This window comes from Epinephelus moara, chromosome 16 (genome assembly GCF_006386435.1).
Source record: "Epinephelus moara isolate mb chromosome 16, YSFRI_EMoa_1.0, whole genome shotgun sequence".
In the NCBI taxonomy this organism is placed as follows: domain Eukaryota; kingdom Metazoa; phylum Chordata; class Actinopteri; order Perciformes; family Serranidae; genus Epinephelus; species Epinephelus moara.
The window spans coordinates 2,339,610-2,358,283 of NC_065521.1; the positions used below are offsets into that span (position 1 = coordinate 2,339,610).

Sequence of the window (18,674 nt, forward strand, 5' to 3'; positions counted from 1 at the left end):
CATAATCCACTCAGTGTGTGTCACACCTGTTCTGTAACATGGACATCATCACGTAGAGCGACGCCGGCCAAATAATCTCAGCTGCTGCCAGCGTGTGTGTTCAGTCTCTGCAGAGGTGCACGCTGGGAAACATACGCCAGAAACATGCAGCCAATTTTTGGAAAGAATGGGATGGAAACTCCGGAGCCGGTGAGAGCTGAAGTGAGAGGTGAGTGTGACGCAGAGCTGCGGATAAATATTCAATAACTTTAATTCGGGTTCAGACACTGTGCGGCAGGTTTTATTGCAACGAGCCGTTAAGATCAAAGTTAAAACACAAAGAGCTGCTGGCTGAGTCTCAGGGTTGTGTCATCTGTGTTTGATAAAGCTGCAGGTTTATTTATTCCATTCACTCCAACAGATAAAAAACACTGAGGGGAAATTCAGCAGCTGTTTATGTTTTTAAAAAAGAGACAAAATTAACTTTTCACATGTAAATAAACAGGTTTAAAACAAAAATGATGTTTGCAATAATTAAATAAAAACTGTAGTGTGCTCAGAGTCATGTTTCAGGTTTAGTGTTTTTTAATCTTTATATTTCAATTTATCTGCCTGCCAGGATATTTGTGTTTTATAAGGTGTAAAAATAACAGAAATAAACTAAACTAAAACAAATTAAACTAAAATAAAATAAACTCAAACAAAATATAATAAATTCAACTACACTAAAATAAAATTAGTTAAATTAAACAAACATAAGTTAAAATAAAATAAAATAAAATATAAGAATTTAAATTGAAATGAACTAAAATAAAAAAAAAATCAAATAAGAAATAAAATATTAAACTAAAATAAAATTCAATAAATTAAACTTAAATTAAATTAACTAAAATAAATTAAACTCAACTAAACAGAAATAAAATGAAACAAACTGAGACGTCTCAGTACCAAACACTGAACACCGTCTGCAGGAACACACCAGTAATCGGAAGTTTTACCTGTGTGACCTTTGACCTTCAGGCTCCATCCCGTCGTGGCTGCAGGGAACTCTGCTGAGGAACGGGCCCGGCCTTTTCTCTGTGGGAAACACTGAGTACAACCACTGGTTTGACGGCATGTCGCTCATCCACAGCTTCACCTTCTGCAACGGTAAGACGACAAAATTAAGATTTATATAGAAAATGATGTTAAATTAATGGTGGAGGACGTTACCTGGGGCTGACGCACGCGTTTACTGTTGCTGTTGTTTTAGGCGAGGTGACTTACAGGAGCAAGTTTCTGAAGAGTGACACCTACAAAAGGAACATCAAGGCCGAAAGGATTGTCGTCTCCGAATTTGGAACTATGATCTACCCAGATCCCTGCAAAAACATCTTCTCCAGGTACAGTCCATCCAAGAGACGTAGAGATCTGTTTCAGTCCATCCAAGAGACATAGAGATCTGTTTTAGTCCATCCAGGAGACGTAGAGATCTGTTTCAGTCCATCCAAGAGACGTAGAGATCTGTTTCAGTCCATCCAAGGGATGTAGAGATCTGTTTTAGTCCATCCAGGAGACGTAGAGATCTGTTTCAGTCCATCCAGGAGACGTAGAGATCTGTTTCAGTCCATCCAGGAGACGTAGAGATCTGTTTCAGTCCATCCAGGAGACGTAGAGATCTGTTTCAGTCCATCCAAGGGACATAGAGATCTGTTTCAGTCTATCCAAGGGACGTAGAGATCTGTTTCAGTCCATCCAAGAGACGTAGAGATCTGTTTCAGTCCATCCAAGAGACGTAGAGATCTGTTTCAGTCCATCCAAGAGACATAGAGATCTGTTTCAGTCCATCCAGGAAACGTAGAGATCTGTTTTAAACTCTCTCCTCAGGGCATTGACACACCTCAGCAACATCATCCCTGACTTCACCGACAACAACTTGATCAACATCATTCGCTATGGCCAGGACTACTACGCCTCCTCCGAGGTCAACTACATAAACCAGATCAATCCAGCAACCCTGGAGACCACCGGCAGGGTACGTTCGTTTCCACCCACCTCCTCACAGCACAAATACAGTCTCAAATTTATCGCACGTTCTCTTTAAACAACCTTTCTGCCAAACTCCAGATCAACTACAGGAGCCACATCGCTCTGAACCTGGCAACAGCTCATCCTCACTATGACAACGAGGGCAACACCTACAACATGGGCACCGCCATCATGGGCTTCGGCCTGCCAAAATACGTCATCTTCAAAGTCCCTGCTGATGCTTCAGGTACGGCTTCAGCTTTAGAAACCTTTAAAGATGGAAGGTTCATGTTGATGCTTGCCCAGAACACCTCTAACTAGAGGCGCCCAGGAAGATCCTCAAAAAGAGCAGCGCTCATCCAGGGGCCTCTGAGTATCCCCACACCTGTCCAGCGCCTCTCACCTGAGGCAACTCCAGAAAAGGTGAAAGTTAAACCCCTTTCTAGGAGTCTGGTTTCAGAACCAATACAAAGAGGCGAGCCAGACTATATCCCCACCTCCTGAACCAGCTCCCATTCCCTCTACATCAGAGAGGTGACGTCCCAAGTCCCTAGAGTCAGTCTGTGATGCCAGAGACCAACACACCTGAGTCCCCACCCCTGCCTGATATCTGGTACACAATGTCCCCGTCCCAAAGCCGATCACTGTCACAGGGAGGCAAGTCCATGTTGTTTTTTCAAGCCTGACCAGGCCTCATGGTCCAAGGCCTGGCCACCGGATGCTTTTCCGCGAAAATATTAAAGTGAGTCATGTATGGGTCATGCGAGCTGTAGAGTTGACGGCCCTCCTCATAAACTCGACAGCGCGTAGCTAGCATAATGGCTAACCTCGCCATTAAAATGATCACGATATATAAAAACAGGATCTAACTTAGATCACCAAGGTTGCAGGCAAAGGTAACGTTATCGTAGAGCTGAGAGGAAGTATGTCACTCAACACTGAGCAACTACAGAATTACAACCGACGTCTCGATGTCAGGCTAACACTGGCCACGACTATGTCTTGTTCTAACAAACTGATGACGATGTTAAAACTTAATACTGACAGCGATGGGTTGTTTGTTCCAGATAAAAAGCACAAGAAGCCGGCGCTGAGGAAGGTCCAGCAGGTGTGTTCGATCCCGATGCGTTCCACTTTGTTCCCGAGTTACTTCCACAGCTTCGGCATGACGGAGAACTACGTTGTGTTCGTGGAGCAGCCCTTCAAACTGGACATCGTCAAATTGGCCACCGCCTACTTCAGAGGGGTCAACTGGGGGAGCTGCCTCAAATTCGACAAGGACGACATTGTAAGTCTGTTGAAGTCAATCAGATTAGATATCGCTGTCTGAAAGTTAACGAAACATTAATTCGTTAATTCCGTTTATTCACAAAAAAAGTAAAAATGTAATTCAGTTGAACAGAGTTTTTTGGCGTTTCATTGACGCCCAAAGACAACTGTGACAGTAAACTTCCTCTGTCCCTCCCAGACCTTGTTTCACGTCATCAACAGGAAGACAGGCAAAGCCGTGTCCACCCGTTTCTACGGCGACGCCCTGGTGGTTTTCCACCACATCAACGCATACGAGGCCGACGGCCACGTGGTGTTCGACCTGATCGCCTACAAGAACAGCAACCTGTACGACATGTTCTACATCCAGAACATGAGGCAGGAGACCAGTAGCTTCATCGAGTCCAACAAGAACTTCTCGCCACCGGTCTGCCAGAGGTTCGTCCTGCCGCTCGACGTCAATAAGGTAACACCAGGCTGACAAACACACCTGAGACATACATGACGTGTTTGTCCTTAGAGTTTACAGTGACATGTTTTCCAGGAGTCTCCCAGGGGATCTAACTTGGTGACTCTGGAGGACACGACGGCACAGGCAGTGATGCAGGAGGATGGCTCTGTCCACTGTTGGCCGGACACCATGTTTGAAGGTTCGTTATCTGCATAGTTTGACTTAATATTTAAACTTTTAGTCTCTCATACCGAGCACATTTGATTTCTCCTCAGGTCTGGAGCTGCCGCAGATCAACTATAACTTAAACGCTAAGAAGTACAGATACTTCTACGGCTCCAGGGTCGAGTGGTCACCTCATCCCAACAAGGTGCGACACCTCCGACCGTCAGCAACACCGTCAACATCCAAAACATGAACTGTCCATCGGTTGTGCCGCCATTTTGGTCCAGACTGAAAAAACTCAACAAATATTTGGGGAGGAGGAGAGCATACGTTGCGTCAGTGCCGTAGTTAATGTGTGGTTATATTAGGCCACAAAAAACATTTAGTTATGTTTAAAAATAGATCATTTTTAGCTTAAAACACACGTTTGTTGGTGGTTGTTGGTGCTGAACAGTGGTCTGCAGCTCGGCCGGCGTCAAGTTTCACTCCAGGTTTCTTCCAATAGCAGCTGAGTGTCTTCTGTCTGGACCAATCAACAGTCTCGTCCCTGCAGCTGAAACAGAGTCTAAACTCTAACGTCTCCATCCCGTCCAACAGATTGCCAAGTTTGACATCGTCACCAGGAAACACACCGAGTGGCACCAGGAGAACTGCTACCCGTCAGAGCCGGTGTTTGTTGCATCACCAGGAGCGGTGGAGGAAGACGATGGTGAGGGCTTTGCATTATTGATTCGCACATTTAAAGGAACTTTGTCCTGATGTTGTAATTTTCATCCTGCAGGGGTCATCTTATCGTCCATCGTCTCTCCGGATCCAAACATGTCTCCGTTCATGCTCGTCCTCGACGCCAAAACCATGAAGGAGATCGCCCGAGCATCCATTCCTGCCAACGTCCACCTGGATCTTCACGGACACTTCATCCCCGCCGCTGTCTGATGGCCAAACACACGGACTGGTTTCATTATTTGTTACTATGTGTAAAGTCTGTAACATGTTGAGGATGTGTTTGAGCAGGAGGCGTGTTCGGGACTACGACAGAGCGTCAGGCTCAAATTTCATTTGTCACTAAAATCTGACGTCAGTGAGACCATCAGCAACCTACGACGTTCCATCAGTGTTTCCTGTTTAAACTTTGTCATAGTCAGCATAAATTAACTTATGGCCAAATACATGTTTTGTGAGGTCACAGTGACCTTTATTATATTTTATATGGACCTATTTTTGAGTCTGAAATAAAGATTGATTGATAAGTCCAAGTGGATGTTTGTGCCAAATTTGAGGAAACTCCCTCAAGGCCTTCTTGAGATATTGTGTTTACAAAACAAGTCCAATGCAAGGTCACAGTGACCTTGACTTTTGACCACCAAACTCTAATCAGTTAATCGTTGAGTCCATGTCCAAGTGGACATTTGTGTCTAATTTGAAGATATTCCCTTGAGGCTTTCTTGAGATATCGCATTCTCAATAAAGACATAGACAAAAGATCACAGTGACCTTGACCTTTGACCTATGACCATATGACCACCAATCTCTAATCAGTTAGTTGATGCATCCAAGTGGACATTTGTGCTAAATCTGAAAAAACTCAGATTTCTCTTAATATTTCTGGTTTTCTTTTCTTAACGTGTTTTACGAGACAGATTTCAGAAAATATGAAACATAATAAAAATTAAACATCCTGCTCCCCAGAGGACGAACCCTTCAGGTCCGAGTCGCTCCAGGAGGACAGACGTCACGTTTGTGTGTCTCCATCAGCCGTGTCTCATCTTTAATTAAACTTTTGTTTTTATTACTTCTGCCAAGGAGGTTATGTTTTCGCCGGCGTTGGTCTGTTTGTCTGTACACGGATTTTGATGAAATTTTCAGGAAAGGTTGATAATGGGACAAGGAACAGATGATACAATTTTGGTGATCGGTTGAAGCGAAGTGGATAAAATGGCGGGAAATCCAAGCTGCTTGGCAGAGGTCTGCGCTCTCCGAGTGCTCTAGTTAAACATTGTTATGTTGAAATGAGTTCTCAAACTCAAAAACAAACCACCTGATGTTTCTGTGTCAGTCTGACTGAAAAACGTGTCCCACTGCAGAGACACTGCAGCAGTCATGTGTCATAGTTCTTATGAGAAATGTCCCCCTACACTGCCTAGCGCATTAGCTCGTTAGCTAACGCTGTCTCCTTATCAGCTCCTTAATCATGGATCAATAGAGAATATAGCAACTTTCACCACAGTTCATTTTAGGAGGACCGCTCCAAGGAAACGTGTTGTGTGTTCTGATTAGCAAACGGACGATGGATCAGAGATACTTGTTTCTGGCTGCTAACATTCGCTCGCTGAAAAGTTTCCACTTTAAAATGTTGATTGAAAATGTTGTTGTCTGTTGATACTTTGACTCCCCCTCCCACTGCTGTGAAGTGATTGGCTGAATTAAAAACTACTGAGTTTTTGGGTGACGGGATTGTGTGCCACGTTCACAAGATGAGACAGTTGTGAGGTCACAGTGAACTTTGACCACCAAATTCATATCAGTTCATCATTGAGTCCAAGTGAACGTTTGTGCCAACTTTTAGAAAAACCGCTCGAGGTGTTTTATTATTGAGATATTGCATTTTTGTGAATGAGATGGACACAAGGTTAGGGTTACCTTGACCTTTGCCCACCAAACTCTAATCAGTTTATTGTTAAGTCTAATTGGACATTTGTGCCTAATCTGAAGAAATTCTCTCCAGGTTGATGGTGATGGTGTTTTACGGCCCAGGTCAGAGTTTTCACTGACTGGCACCACCCAAGGTGGAAAATTCTAATTTGGTACCATGATAAACTTTTTTTTATCTCCAGATGACATTTCGACATGAAAACTGTTCCTACGTGGCAACTTAGTCACCGATATCAACCTTTGATGGCACAGGGTGGCGTTTTAAGTCCTGTGTGTGATTTATCCTGGCTGAAATATGAGCAGAGGAAATCTCTGCTACCTGCTAGGCTAATTTATACAATGTAAAATGCCATAGACTTGTGCTAATAACGTTAGCATGTTGTATTTGTGGGGAAAATGTGTCCAGATAAAGACAAGTGTTTGTCTGTGAATGCTGCGAGTTATAGTGAAGCTGATTTGTGTGTTAAATGTGTGTTTAGACACACCACCACACAAGTATAAATCCTGCTTTTCTCTGGACTCAAAGGGCGCCTCCTAATTGCACACAGGTTATATCTGATAGTTACATGTAAAAAGAACATCCTAAAAAACACGTCTTCTTCTTTCTGTGGCGCTGTGACGTAATGGCCCCAAATTTTTACCCTTGAAGTGACCTTGATCCACTGAGTATATGACGGTAAACTTGTAAAAACACCTTAAATTATTACCACTGAATGTTCCCCTTTCACATCAAAGCTTCATTAAACCTTTAAACTCTGCGGCACAAACACTCTTCCACAGCCGACACTGGTGTGCTGGCTTACTGTGATGTCACTTCCTGGATTAGCTTCAGATACTTTATGTCCCTGAAATCTGAACAACCTCAGCTGAAAGCCTCTGGAAGTAAACTACAATAAATAATAAAAGTACTGAAACTGTGTTGTAAAAACAAAACAGAAGTTTTTTTGATTCGATTTTACAAAATGAAAAATTAAAGACTTTTAAGTTATTTACAGTGTGAACGTTATTTGGTTTTTGAGTTGTGATCATTTTTACGAGGCGAGTGAAAAGGTGTTCATACGTCTGAATCAACCTGCAGGAACTTCCTGTTTTACTTTGAATCCGTTAAGGAGAAGCTGAACGCTCGTCTTGTTTACTTTGTCAAAGTTCGACTGCAGAGTTGTTTTAGATTTGTCAGACTTTGGCAGCAGTGTGTAAACATCTCGGCACTACAGAAGCCTGTGTGTGCCAATATTAAAACAAGTCAAATTAAATTTTAAATTTGTGTCTTTATGTAAAAGAACATTTCTTTTGTCTGTGGGTTGAAACGGTTTTTTACCTTAAAACTTAAATTGACAAACTTTACTTAGAAATTAAATTAAAATTATTATTTTGAATTTTGCTTTTTACACAAAACGGAAATTTTACTTTCATGAAAATGAGCATCAAGAAATGTATTTATCTTTTTACAAAATTAAACAAGTTAAAAATCCATTTTACGCATTATGTACAAAACCTAAACTTGAAAACTGAAAATTTTCATTTCAAATCATGACGTTGATTTCAGCTCGTTTCCACAGGAAATTAAAAATGTCATTTACACAGGACTCTGTCAGGTTAGCATTTATAAAAATTAGCATTAAAAGGTTTTTAAAATTCTAATTTTGTCGTCACCAGAAGAATCGGGCGACAACAAATATATGAAGTTTAACATCACACTGTCTTGAATGATGCTTAAACTGAGCCACAGTGTATGGGTGAAATAAACACAAAAGAGTCTCCGATTTCAAAATCAACGTACATCCGACACGACCAGCGGCAGTATGTAAATGTTTCAGAAAGTATGTAAACAAATCAAATTTTCAACATGATGTATGAGCATTTTACTTTTTTTGAAGATTCAAAATTATGATTGACGAATAGTTTTTAGTAAAATCCAAAACGTAAACATAAATTAGTGTATGAAAAACTTCACATCTTTGTTAGGTTAAAAAAATTCGCCCACATGAAAACTATGACAGATACTTTTTAGATTAATCCACAACATGAAATTCAGTTTCATTTTTGTTTTGAGGTTTAACAATGCAAAGTAATGATGAATGAATAATTTATCAGTGTACTCCGAGTGCAACACCTCCAAACATCGACAGAGTGCGACCTAAACTTAAATATCATATCACAAACTGAACTTTAAAAATCAAATTAAAATGTTTATTTTAGTTTCTTTCTTAGGGAAATAAAAAGGGCAATTTTTAATTTGCATAAATTTTAAATGAAGTTTCGACCTAAACTTAAAAATTAAATTACAAACAGGACTTTTGTTTTGAAATTAAAACGATTGTTGATTTAGCTCGTTTAACTGCAGGCTTCTTTTTTTTAATGTATCACAGTCAACCATATAAAAATGAACATTAAAAAAGGGCAATTTTAATCTTATTTTCAGAAAAATAAATGCGCCTGTATCGAGATGAACTTTTATAAAAAACTAAAATTCAACTTTCATTTTTAAAATTTGTGTTTGTGTGATGTATGAAAACATTTAGCAACGACAACTTTGTTTTTGAGTTTAAAAATGCAGAATTATGATGAACATATTTTTACAATTTAAAAAGTTTGACCAAAATTAAGAAATGACATTTTTGGGGTTAAATAAATCCACCTTCATGAAAACTATGAATACTTAATAGTTTTTAGTGTAATCCAATGCGCAGCACTTTCATTTTAAGTTAAATGAAGTAACACTTAAACTTAAAAATTAAATTGGGAACTGGACATTTTGTTTTTAAATCAAAATGTGTAACTTCTTTCTGAAGACAATAAAAATGTTCTTTATCCCTGGATTTATGAAAATTAGCTTTAAAAAAGTCAATTTTAATTTTTTCACAAGAAACGCACCTCAATCAAATAAATGAACCTTTCATATAAAATTCTAATTTAATTTTTCAAATCTGAGTTTGCATGATGTATGAAAAACTCTGAGACGAACATTTTTGTTTTAAGGTTAGAAAATTAAAAATGTCGTCCACTGTCGTCCACAGTGCAGCACTTTAATTTTAAAATTACATTAAGTGAAACCTGAACTTTAACAATTAAATTACAAACTGGACTGTTGAAAGTAAACTAAAACGTGTACGTTGATTTTAGCCCGTTAAACTGCAGGATTCTTTTATTATATATTTAAGTCAACCATCATGAAAATGAGCATAAATAAAGACAATTTTAATTTCAGAAGAAGAAACGAGCTGAAATCAGGACCTTAATCAAATCCGGATGCAAAAGTCCAGTTTGAAACTTTATTAAAGGTTCCTGTCGTTCAGCAGCCGACAAACTTTAATGTCTTTTTTACAGCATGAAGACAGAAACAGAGACTGTGATGTAAAACTGCTCAGGACATCTCACACGCGACTAAAGTTTTTCAACGTAAACTCTTTTGTGATGATGTCATGAACGCTGAGCGCCGCAGAGGCCAGCGGTTCTTCCTCTGTGGTCGTGAACAGAAAACTGAAGTGAGAACTCCGCAGGTTTCATCAGAATCATGGGAATTTATTACATCAGCAGTTGCAGCAGAAACAGTTTTAAAATCTTCCATCCAGTCATTCAAACCTCAAACATGGCCGACACACCGCACAGCAAAGCTGCCAACGCTGAGTCCTTAAAGTCTTTAGAGTCGACGCCGCTGCCGCCGCTTCAAGCATTTGGTGTTTGGTGAAACCAGAAAAAAAATAATAATGATAAAGTCATTTTTTCCTCCTCTTTCAGCCCCACCCACTGCTGCTCAATACAGTTCCCATGATGCAGCTGGGTCGGCTGAACGCTGGCTCCTCGGTAAGTCTGGGGGAGGGGCGGAGCCTGGGACAGGAAGCAGCAGCAACACATCAGAGAAGAAGAAGAAAAAATAATAACACAACGTTGATGCTGAAGAACAGGCACGTTGGAATACTGAGTGTGTGTGTGTGTGTGTGTGTGTGTGTCTCTAAACTATCACTGTTTACAACAGTGGAAAAAACAGTTCGTTTCTCACAGAAAACTTTCACGTCTTTTTTTTTTCTTTAATGTTTCCGGCGCCATCTGAGGGAGGAAGTGTGTGTGTGTGTGTGTGTGTGTGTGTGTGTGTGTGTGTGTGTGTGTGTCTGCGGTCCCTCAGATGATCTCGAACGTCTTCTTCAGCTCCATGATCAGCTGCCAGTCGGTTTTCTGCATCTCGTCTCTGAACCAGTTCTTCAGAGCGTCGATGGACGCCCGCGTGATCTGAAACACACAAACACACTCTGACGTCACCACTGAACCGAATGTCTGACCAGCACGACAACAGAGACACTGTCAGCGTTCACTCATACACAGGCGCACCGCCAAAATCTGACCAGTTAATCATTAAGTCAAGGTAGACGTTCAGATTAAAACTAAAAACTAAACACACATGAAACCATTCCTACCTTCTTTCCTTCCCTCACTTCCTTCCTCCTTACCTACTTTATTTCCTCCTCTCTTTCATGCCTGTCTCCTGGCTGTGACATCACACCCTCCAGGAAACAAACTTTCCTCGTTACCGCGGTGACAGACAAAAAAAACATCCTGCGAACTCTTGACTCAGGTGTTTTAAATAAAAATGTCTCCACAGAGTTTAACCACGCCCCCTCCTCCTCCTCCTCCTCCTGACCTTGCTGACGATGATGTCGGTGGCTTCAAAATGGCGTCCATACATCTTGGGCGACTCCCCGGGGATGGGCTCGATCTTGATGCATACCTCCTGGCCTTTCTTGGCGGTGTCGACAGCCTTGTGGTTCATCTCGATGCTGGTGACCACGCCGATGTCCACGAACTGAAACAGACGGCGTGGTTAATCAGGTGAATGATGTCACACAGGAAGCTCGCTGTCTGTGGCCGTGGCTTACCCCTTTGCTGGGGACACAGAGCGGCGTCCCTTGTTTGAGGACCCCGGCCTCGATGCTGACGCCCATGACGATGGGATCTCTGGAGTTAAAGATGAACTGAGGAAGAACTCGCACCTTCGCCGGGAACACGGCTATGTGCCTGACCACAACACAAACAAAGAGTCAAACAAACAAACAAACAAACAACAACAAAGCCTGATAAACAAAGGCAGCGTCCTCCTACTTGAACTCGTCCTGCTTGGCCTTCTTGTAGTCCTCCCTGTACTTGGTGAAGGAGTCGAACAGATGGTAGATGATCTCAGCCGAGAAGATCCGAACGCCCAGACTGTCGGCCATGTCCTGACTCTCCCGCTCCACCTTTACATCAAATGCCAGGATCACCGCGTACCTGCACATGTATGTCATCATCATCATCATCATCACAAACCACAGCTCCGTTCTCTCCCGTCCGATGACTGATTTGCTTACAATATTTCAACTTTTAAAAAAATATAACAATTAGGGCTTTCCTTAAAATGTTAGTTTTTCTAAAAATGTATTTTTTTCTTCAATATGAAAATTTTTGCTTAAAATGTTGACTTTATCTAAAAATATTCCGACATTCTTAGAATATTTTTTCTCAAATTAACTTAAAATATAAATTTTATTGAAAATATTTCAGCCTTTTGTAAAATATGACAACTTTTATTTAAAATACAATTTTTTCGCAATTTTTTTTTCTTAAAATATTATGAATTTTTCTGAATTTAATACTTTATTTTGCTTAAAATTCCATTTTCTCTTTCGAATAGCTGAAAAAAAACTTTTTGTTAAAATATGACATTTCCGTGAAATATTACTTTTCTCAAAATGTTTTTTTCTTAAAATATGACAAATAATGTTAATTTATTTCTCTATATGTATTTTGTATTTTTTCTTAAAAAATAAATGAATCTTAAAACACTTAAAACATTTTGACCTTTACTCACGATATTTGAGAATATTTCGTCTCAAAATGTTACGGCTTTGTCCTGTAAACATGACTTTTTCTTAGAATAATGACTTTTTTCTGAAAATGGTTAATTTTTTTAAGGATTTCAACTTTTACTGGAAATAATATGACCTTTTCCTAAATATCAAGATTTTTCTTAAAATATTTCAACTTTTTCTTAACATTATTTTTCTTATATTCTTTGGACTTTCTTAAAATACTGCAGTATTTATTTTCCTAATGTGTTTTTTTTTTGTTTGGTTGGTTTTTTGCACTAAATGTTTAAATTTAAATGTTTTTCTCAAAATATTTTGTTTGTCTTAAAATATATCAACTTTCTTAAAATCTTAATTGTTGCTTACAAAATAACTGTTTTCCTAAAATTACTTTATTTTTAACTTAAATTTCTTCTGGATTCCAACTACATGACTTCTCCTCAAAATGTTTCTGAGAGTATTTAGATTTTTTCTTAAAATATAACAATATTCCTTCTCATAATTTTATATTTTTGCATTAAATATTACTTTTTCTCTAAGTATATATTTTTTCCTCACAACACTGACTTTATTCAAACATTAAGGAATTTTCTCAAAATCTAATGTTTTTCTTAAAATAATTTGACTTTTTCTTCAAATATGATCAAATATTAGGATGTTGCTAAAATATTACAGCTTTCTTCTCAAGTTTTACTTTACTTAAATGTTATTGTCACAATATATATTTTCTGTAATTATTAAGACTTCTTATAACTGTTAAAGATCTAAATAAAGTTTGTCACTGAGCTGTTTATGAAATCAAACCGTCTTCTGTCAACCTATAAAAAAAAGATGACGTACTGCGGGTCGTGCTCCAGCATCGTGGACGCCTTCATGACGTCCTTCTTATGAACCGGGCCAATGTTGATCCCAGCGTACTGCAGAGACACACACACACACACACAGCTCCTCTGTCAGCTTCTACTTCCTGTTGCTTTTCAGAGTAAAAGCTCAGACACATAGCGTCGACACATAGCGTCTACTCACGGGGACTTTAGATGTGCGGAGGAACTCCAGCAGCGCCTCCAGTGACCCCAGCGTGGACGCCTGGACGTAAACGCCTTTCTCCTCCAGCTTGATGCAGCTCAGAGTCTGTTTGAGCTCCCGCACCAGTTCGTCCTGAAAACCAGCAGCAAGTCGGTCAACTGGGAGCTTCACGGGGCCAGTACGGTCCTTCTGTATGTGTGTGTGTGTGTGTGTGTGTGTTGTGTGTGTGTGTGTTACCTTCAGGACGGGGACCTCATCGTCCTTGTAAGCCACCAGCAGGGGGAGCCCAGCCAGCGTCTTCTCCAGGTCCTTACCCAGGATCTTCACGCCCTGAGCCGTTGACACCTCCTTGTGCTTCTCGTACTGGCTCTGCACACACCAACCGATCAATCAATCACTCAATCAATCAATCAATCAACCAGTCAATTAAACTCTCAGAGAGGAAGAGTAAAACACATAGTGACGCCCATGATGTCATAATCCCGGGTTACATCATCACATGACTGTAACACAGGTGTCCACATACTTTTCTTCTGATATCAGCGACATCATGGGCAGAGTTTCTGTGGGCTTTTATTTTGAAACAAACTGCTTTTACCTTGACTCGGAGCTCTTTCAGAGGAGGCGGTAGCAGCAACCCTCTGATCTGCGTTACGATTGGTCCCTCCACCCCCGGCACGATGATGGTCTCTCCCTCCCGCAGGCGGCCGTTGATCAGGATGACGTCTATTGTGGTTCCCATTCCGGGCAGCGCTTTCACCTGAACACACGGACTCCGTCAGCTGCGTCCGTTCAAACTGTGGAGATCACGTAGAATCTAAAAACATCTCTTACCTCCATGACCTGAGCCCGCAGCTCGTCGCAGTGCGCTAGCCGGCGCGCTAACATGGTCTGTGTGAGCTCAACCAATAGGGCAATGAGGTTTCCCATCCCGTCACCACTGTGGGCCGAGGTGGGAACCAACGACACGAACGTCCGGGGGTCTTTGTTCTCATAGAACAAGGCAGCGTTAAGACCCTGAGGAACAACAACATAAGTTATTGAAGGGGTTCCTCAAGGCTCCGTCCTGGGCCCACTGCTGTTCCTGTTGTGTATGAATTTATTTAAATATATCAACAACTTTTGTTAGGTTTTTATTGTTTCAGAACAACTTTTGGATACTGTGGAAACTGTAGAGGAAGTTAGAGTTAGATTCATTTTAAAGATAGTCCCTAAATTTAAGAAATACTGAATTCATAATCTTCAGGAATCACAGGACATTTGATTTTTTCGCATTTTGAATTTTTAAATATTACAAATTTCTCTTACAATATTTTTCATTTTGTCATAAATATTTTTCACAAAATATTACAACTTGTTCTTGACATTTTTTTCTGTTAAATTATTTGGACTTTTTCTTAAAATATAACAATATGTCTTTTCATAATATTATATTTTTGCATTAACTATTATTTTTCATCAAAATATTTCAACTTTTTCTTCAAATATTTTAACTTATTTTTCATTTATTTTTCTACAAATATATTTTTCTTAAAATACTTTTTTACTTAAAATATTTTGACCTTTTTTTCCTCATGATATTTTGTGTCCTCTCAAAATGTTTGGACTTTTTTCTAAATGTATGACTTTTCCTCAAAATGTTAAACTTTTTCTGAGAGTGTTTTGATTTTTTCCTAAAATATTACAAATATTTCTTTAACATTTTGGTTTTCAATATTTCATTTATTTCAAATTAGTACAGCTTTTTTCTTACATTTTTTTCTCTTGAATTATTTGGACTTTAAGAGAATAACAATATTTCTTCTGGTAATGTATTTCTGCATTAATTTTTTTTTTTTCTCAAAACATTTCAACTTTTACTTGAAATACAACTATATTATGACTTTGTTAAAATATTAGCTTTTTTCTCCAAATAACTGTCTAAAAATATTTCAACTTGGGTTGTAGTTTACCTGTTTTACCCTTTTCATTATTGTTTCTCCTGTACATTAATTTATTTTGATGTATTAATGACATTTGTGAATTTTTCTTTTGTTTTCATAGAAATTTCACACAACTTTTGAAAACTACAAAAAGGGGGATGGTTTTATTAAAAAAAAAATACAAATTCAGTAAATTGAAGAAATACTTTACATGATAAACCACATGAAAAATTAATTACACTTGTTGAAAATTATACAAAATTTAAATTTTGGGCTTAGTTACAGATTATAACTTAAATAAAAAATAAAAAAGGAAAATAAATACATAAAATACAATCTGAAGAATTTCTAAAATTACAGTATTGGTTCATCATGGACGTAACCGTACACTACACACTGTACCGTTTACTTTAATAATCTAGTCTTGTTTATTCTACTGATGTGTATATTGTAGTTAAATTTCACACTTACAGCCTCAGCACAGTGACGATATTTATTTTATTTTTAACATTCAAATATCTTAAGTACTGGTGTTAAACACGTTAGCATGATGCACATTCTATTTTTCATTTTTATTTTAATGCACATTTTCATTTCTATTTTATTTTACTGCTTTATCTTTACATACTTGTATTTCATATTCTAATTCTTACTTATAGTCATTCTTTACGTTGGAGCTACTGTAACTATTCACAACTTCCTCTCAGGGATCAATTAAGTATTTCTGATTCTAATTAATTTTTAGGTCCATATAAAAAATAATTCTGAAACGTTAGTTGGTTCGATTTTACTTATTGTACCTTTATTTATTATTGTGTCTTTTATACATAAATATATTTAAATTCATTAACAATATTTGTCAAGTTTTTTCTATTTCAAGGGACTCTGGGATACGGTGGGAAAAAAGTTATTTTTTATTTTTTGAAAAATAACTCACGAAATATTCTCGCATTCAAACTCACGTAAATGCGACACAAAACTTTGAATCAGATTTGGTAAACCCATCTGACACCAGAAAACCACAACATTATGTTGTGTTCACTCCAGGCACAAATAAAAACAATTTCCACAAGTAAATTCCGTAAAAAAGTCAATGTAAAGACAGAGTTAGGTTCAAAGTCCTGCCAGACATTGAGATGGATGCGATGCTAATGACGCAAAATATGCACATTAAGTGAGTAGCGTGATTTGACTTCATAGGCTTGTTCACGAAAGAAAAAAAGAAGAAGCACTTTAACTTCAGTGACCAAATTCTTGCCGCGATAGCCAATCAGCATTGTGATCCTCTGGGGACGTAAGACGCAGAGGCTGTATTGGATGTTCGGTTATCAACTCAATGATTTCACGTGTGTATAAAGCGAGTTAACAAAAATATCCTGGTGTTCAAACGCGAAAATTTGCATCACGTTTGGTGAACCAGTCTCACACAAGAAAACCACAATATCACGTTGTGTTCAAATCGGGTGTAAATAAAATAATTCGCACAATGAATTAAACGTAAAGTCAGTGTGAAGACGCAATTACATGTAAAGTCATACCAGGCAGTGTGATGGATGCAACGTGAATGACACAAAATAGACAAAAAGTGGTGCGAATTAAGCAAGTAGCGCGATTAACGTCATGCGCTTATTCACAAGAGTTCAGAAATCTGAACGTCAGTGCCCGATTATCGCCACGATAGCCAATCAGTATTGAGATATGTTTTTGTAAATATTTTTTTTTGTAAATTTAAATATTTTTCAACTTTTTTTTGTGAATATATTTTTGGTAAATTATTTTTTTGTAAATATATTTTTCGTTAATTTATTTTTGTAATAAATATTTTTTCTTAAATGTATTTTTGTAAATATATTTTTTGTGAAATATTTAATGTATATGTATTTTTGTAATTGTATTATTTGTGGAAATATTTTTCCTTAATTAAATTTTTGTAAAATAGTTTTGTTAACATACTTTAGTAAATACATTTTTTGATAGTATTTTTTGTAAATAATCTCATATTTAGTTGTCTGTATAACTTGTATTAATGTGCAGTCTCAGCTTCATTATAACAAATATAACACTGTAAATATGTAAAACGCTTAAAGCCCTTATAGACAATAATTGCTCTGATTGGCTGTTGAGGTGATGATGTAATGAGTGACACCTGCTGAGCGAACTCCACGATGACAGCCTTGGCTCTCTCATCGAACTCGTCCTTTGTGTTCTTCTTCTGCTTCTTGAGCGTGGCCACGATGTCCGTCTCTGGACTCTTCTTCCAGTCGTACAGACGGTCGACCTGACCACGACAAACACCGTCAGATAACAAGATGAAGAGGAAGAAGCAGACAGGTGAGGAGCAGCAGGAGGAGGAGGAGGAGGAGACTGACCTTGTTGAGGGCGACGATGAAGGGGCACTTCTTCTCCTTCAGCAGGTTGATGGACTCGAGCGTCTGCGGCTCCAGGCCGTGCATGATGTCGACCACCAGGATGGCGATGTCACACAGAGAGCTGCCTCTGTTCCTCAGGTTACTGAGCACGCACACACACACACACACACACACACACAGAGTCAGGTCACAGTTGGATCCATGTCACCATGACGACATGAGGACTGGGGGTCTGAGTTACCTGAAGGACTCGTGTCCTGGTGTGTCGATGATCAGCATGCCGGGGATCCTGAGGTCCTCTTTGTCAAACTGAACACACGACACACACATGATCAACACATGACGAAGAACCCCTGAGCTAACACCACTGTGTGTGTGTGTGTGTGTGTGTGTGTGTGTGTGTTGTCGTACGTTTTTGACCATCTTGGTCTGCTCCTCAATCGTCTCTTTGGGGACGTTTGTGGCTCCGATCTGCTGAGTGATTCCTCCGGCCTCCCCGTCCTGGACATGAGTGTGTCGCAGCTACACACACACACACACACACACACACACAAAGAAAGGTTTATTACTGCACTGCTCCTACGATACCAACAGGATCCAGTCACACAAGAAGTCTCTGCAAGCAGTCAGCTAACAGTAACTGTTCACCTAACAGTCAGCTAACAGGAACTATACAGCTAACAGTCAGCTAACAGGAACTGTACAGCTAACAGCCAGCTAACAGCCAGCTAACAATCAGCTAACAGGCAGCTAACAGTCAGCTAACAGTAACTGTACAGCTAACAGCCAGCTAATAATCGGCTAACAAGCAGCTAACAGTCAGCTAACAGTAACAGTCAGCTAACAGTAACAGTCAGCTAACAGTAACACTCAGCTAATAGTAACAGTCATTTAACAGTAACAGTCAGCTAATAGTAACAGTCAGCTAACAGTAACAGTCAGCTAATAGTAACAGTCAGCTAACAGTAACAGTCAGCTAATAGTAACAGTCAGCTAA

General features: G+C 39.1%; 2 protein-coding genes across 2 annotated transcripts in view; one reads left to right on the top strand and one right to left on the bottom strand.

The window, feature by feature from the left end:
• Positions 1–5,356, top strand: bco1l (beta-carotene oxygenase 1, like). Its single transcript, XM_050065432.1, has 11 exons — positions 1–208; positions 1,000–1,128; positions 1,232–1,361; positions 1,846–1,993; positions 2,086–2,233; positions 3,054–3,274; positions 3,455–3,721; positions 3,800–3,905; positions 3,982–4,076; positions 4,469–4,580; positions 4,653–5,356. The coding sequence occupies exons 1-11, from the start codon at positions 145–147 to the stop codon at positions 4,805–4,807; spliced, it is 1,575 nt and encodes a 524-aa protein (XP_049921389.1). The 5' UTR covers positions 1–144; the 3' UTR covers positions 4,808–5,356.
• A 4,668-nt stretch (positions 5,357–10,024) lies between these two features.
• The window catches only part of eif5b (eukaryotic translation initiation factor 5B), a 20,286-nt gene continuing 11,636 nt past the window's right edge, over positions 10,025–18,674 (bottom strand). Inside the window, exons 14-26 of the mRNA XM_050065429.1 lie at positions 18,089–18,199; positions 17,919–17,986; positions 17,678–17,819; positions 17,455–17,586; positions 14,221–14,403; positions 13,985–14,146; positions 13,624–13,755; positions 13,387–13,518; positions 13,201–13,277; positions 11,618–11,782; positions 11,395–11,533; positions 11,160–11,321; positions 10,025–10,750 (exon numbers count right to left, since the gene is read on the bottom strand). Of these exons, the coding sequence (XP_049921386.1) occupies positions 10,643–10,750; positions 11,160–11,321; positions 11,395–11,533; positions 11,618–11,782; positions 13,201–13,277; positions 13,387–13,518; positions 13,624–13,755; positions 13,985–14,146; positions 14,221–14,403; positions 17,455–17,586; positions 17,678–17,819; positions 17,919–17,986; positions 18,089–18,199 (1,713 nt within the window). The 3' untranslated portion in view covers positions 10,025–10,642. The remainder of the gene's footprint in view (positions 10,751–11,159; positions 11,322–11,394; positions 11,534–11,617; positions 11,783–13,200; positions 13,278–13,386; positions 13,519–13,623; positions 13,756–13,984; positions 14,147–14,220; positions 14,404–17,454; positions 17,587–17,677; positions 17,820–17,918; positions 17,987–18,088; positions 18,200–18,674) is intronic.

What these genes read in the sequence shown, in the direction of transcription:
- bco1l (XM_050065432.1), top strand. Translation starts at nt 145, where the DNA reads ATGCAGCCAATTTTTGGAAAGAATGGGATGGAAACTCCGGAGCCGGTG. An exon ending in GGTGAGAGCTGAAGTGAGAG is followed by an intron (nt 209 to 999) that starts GTGAGTGTGACG and finishes TTTGACCTTCAG; the next exon opens with GCTCCATCCCGTCGTGGCTG. An exon ending in CCCTGGAGACCACCGGCAGG is followed by an intron (nt 1,994 to 2,085) that starts GTACGTTCGTTT and finishes GCCAAACTCCAG; the next exon opens with ATCAACTACAGGAGCCACAT.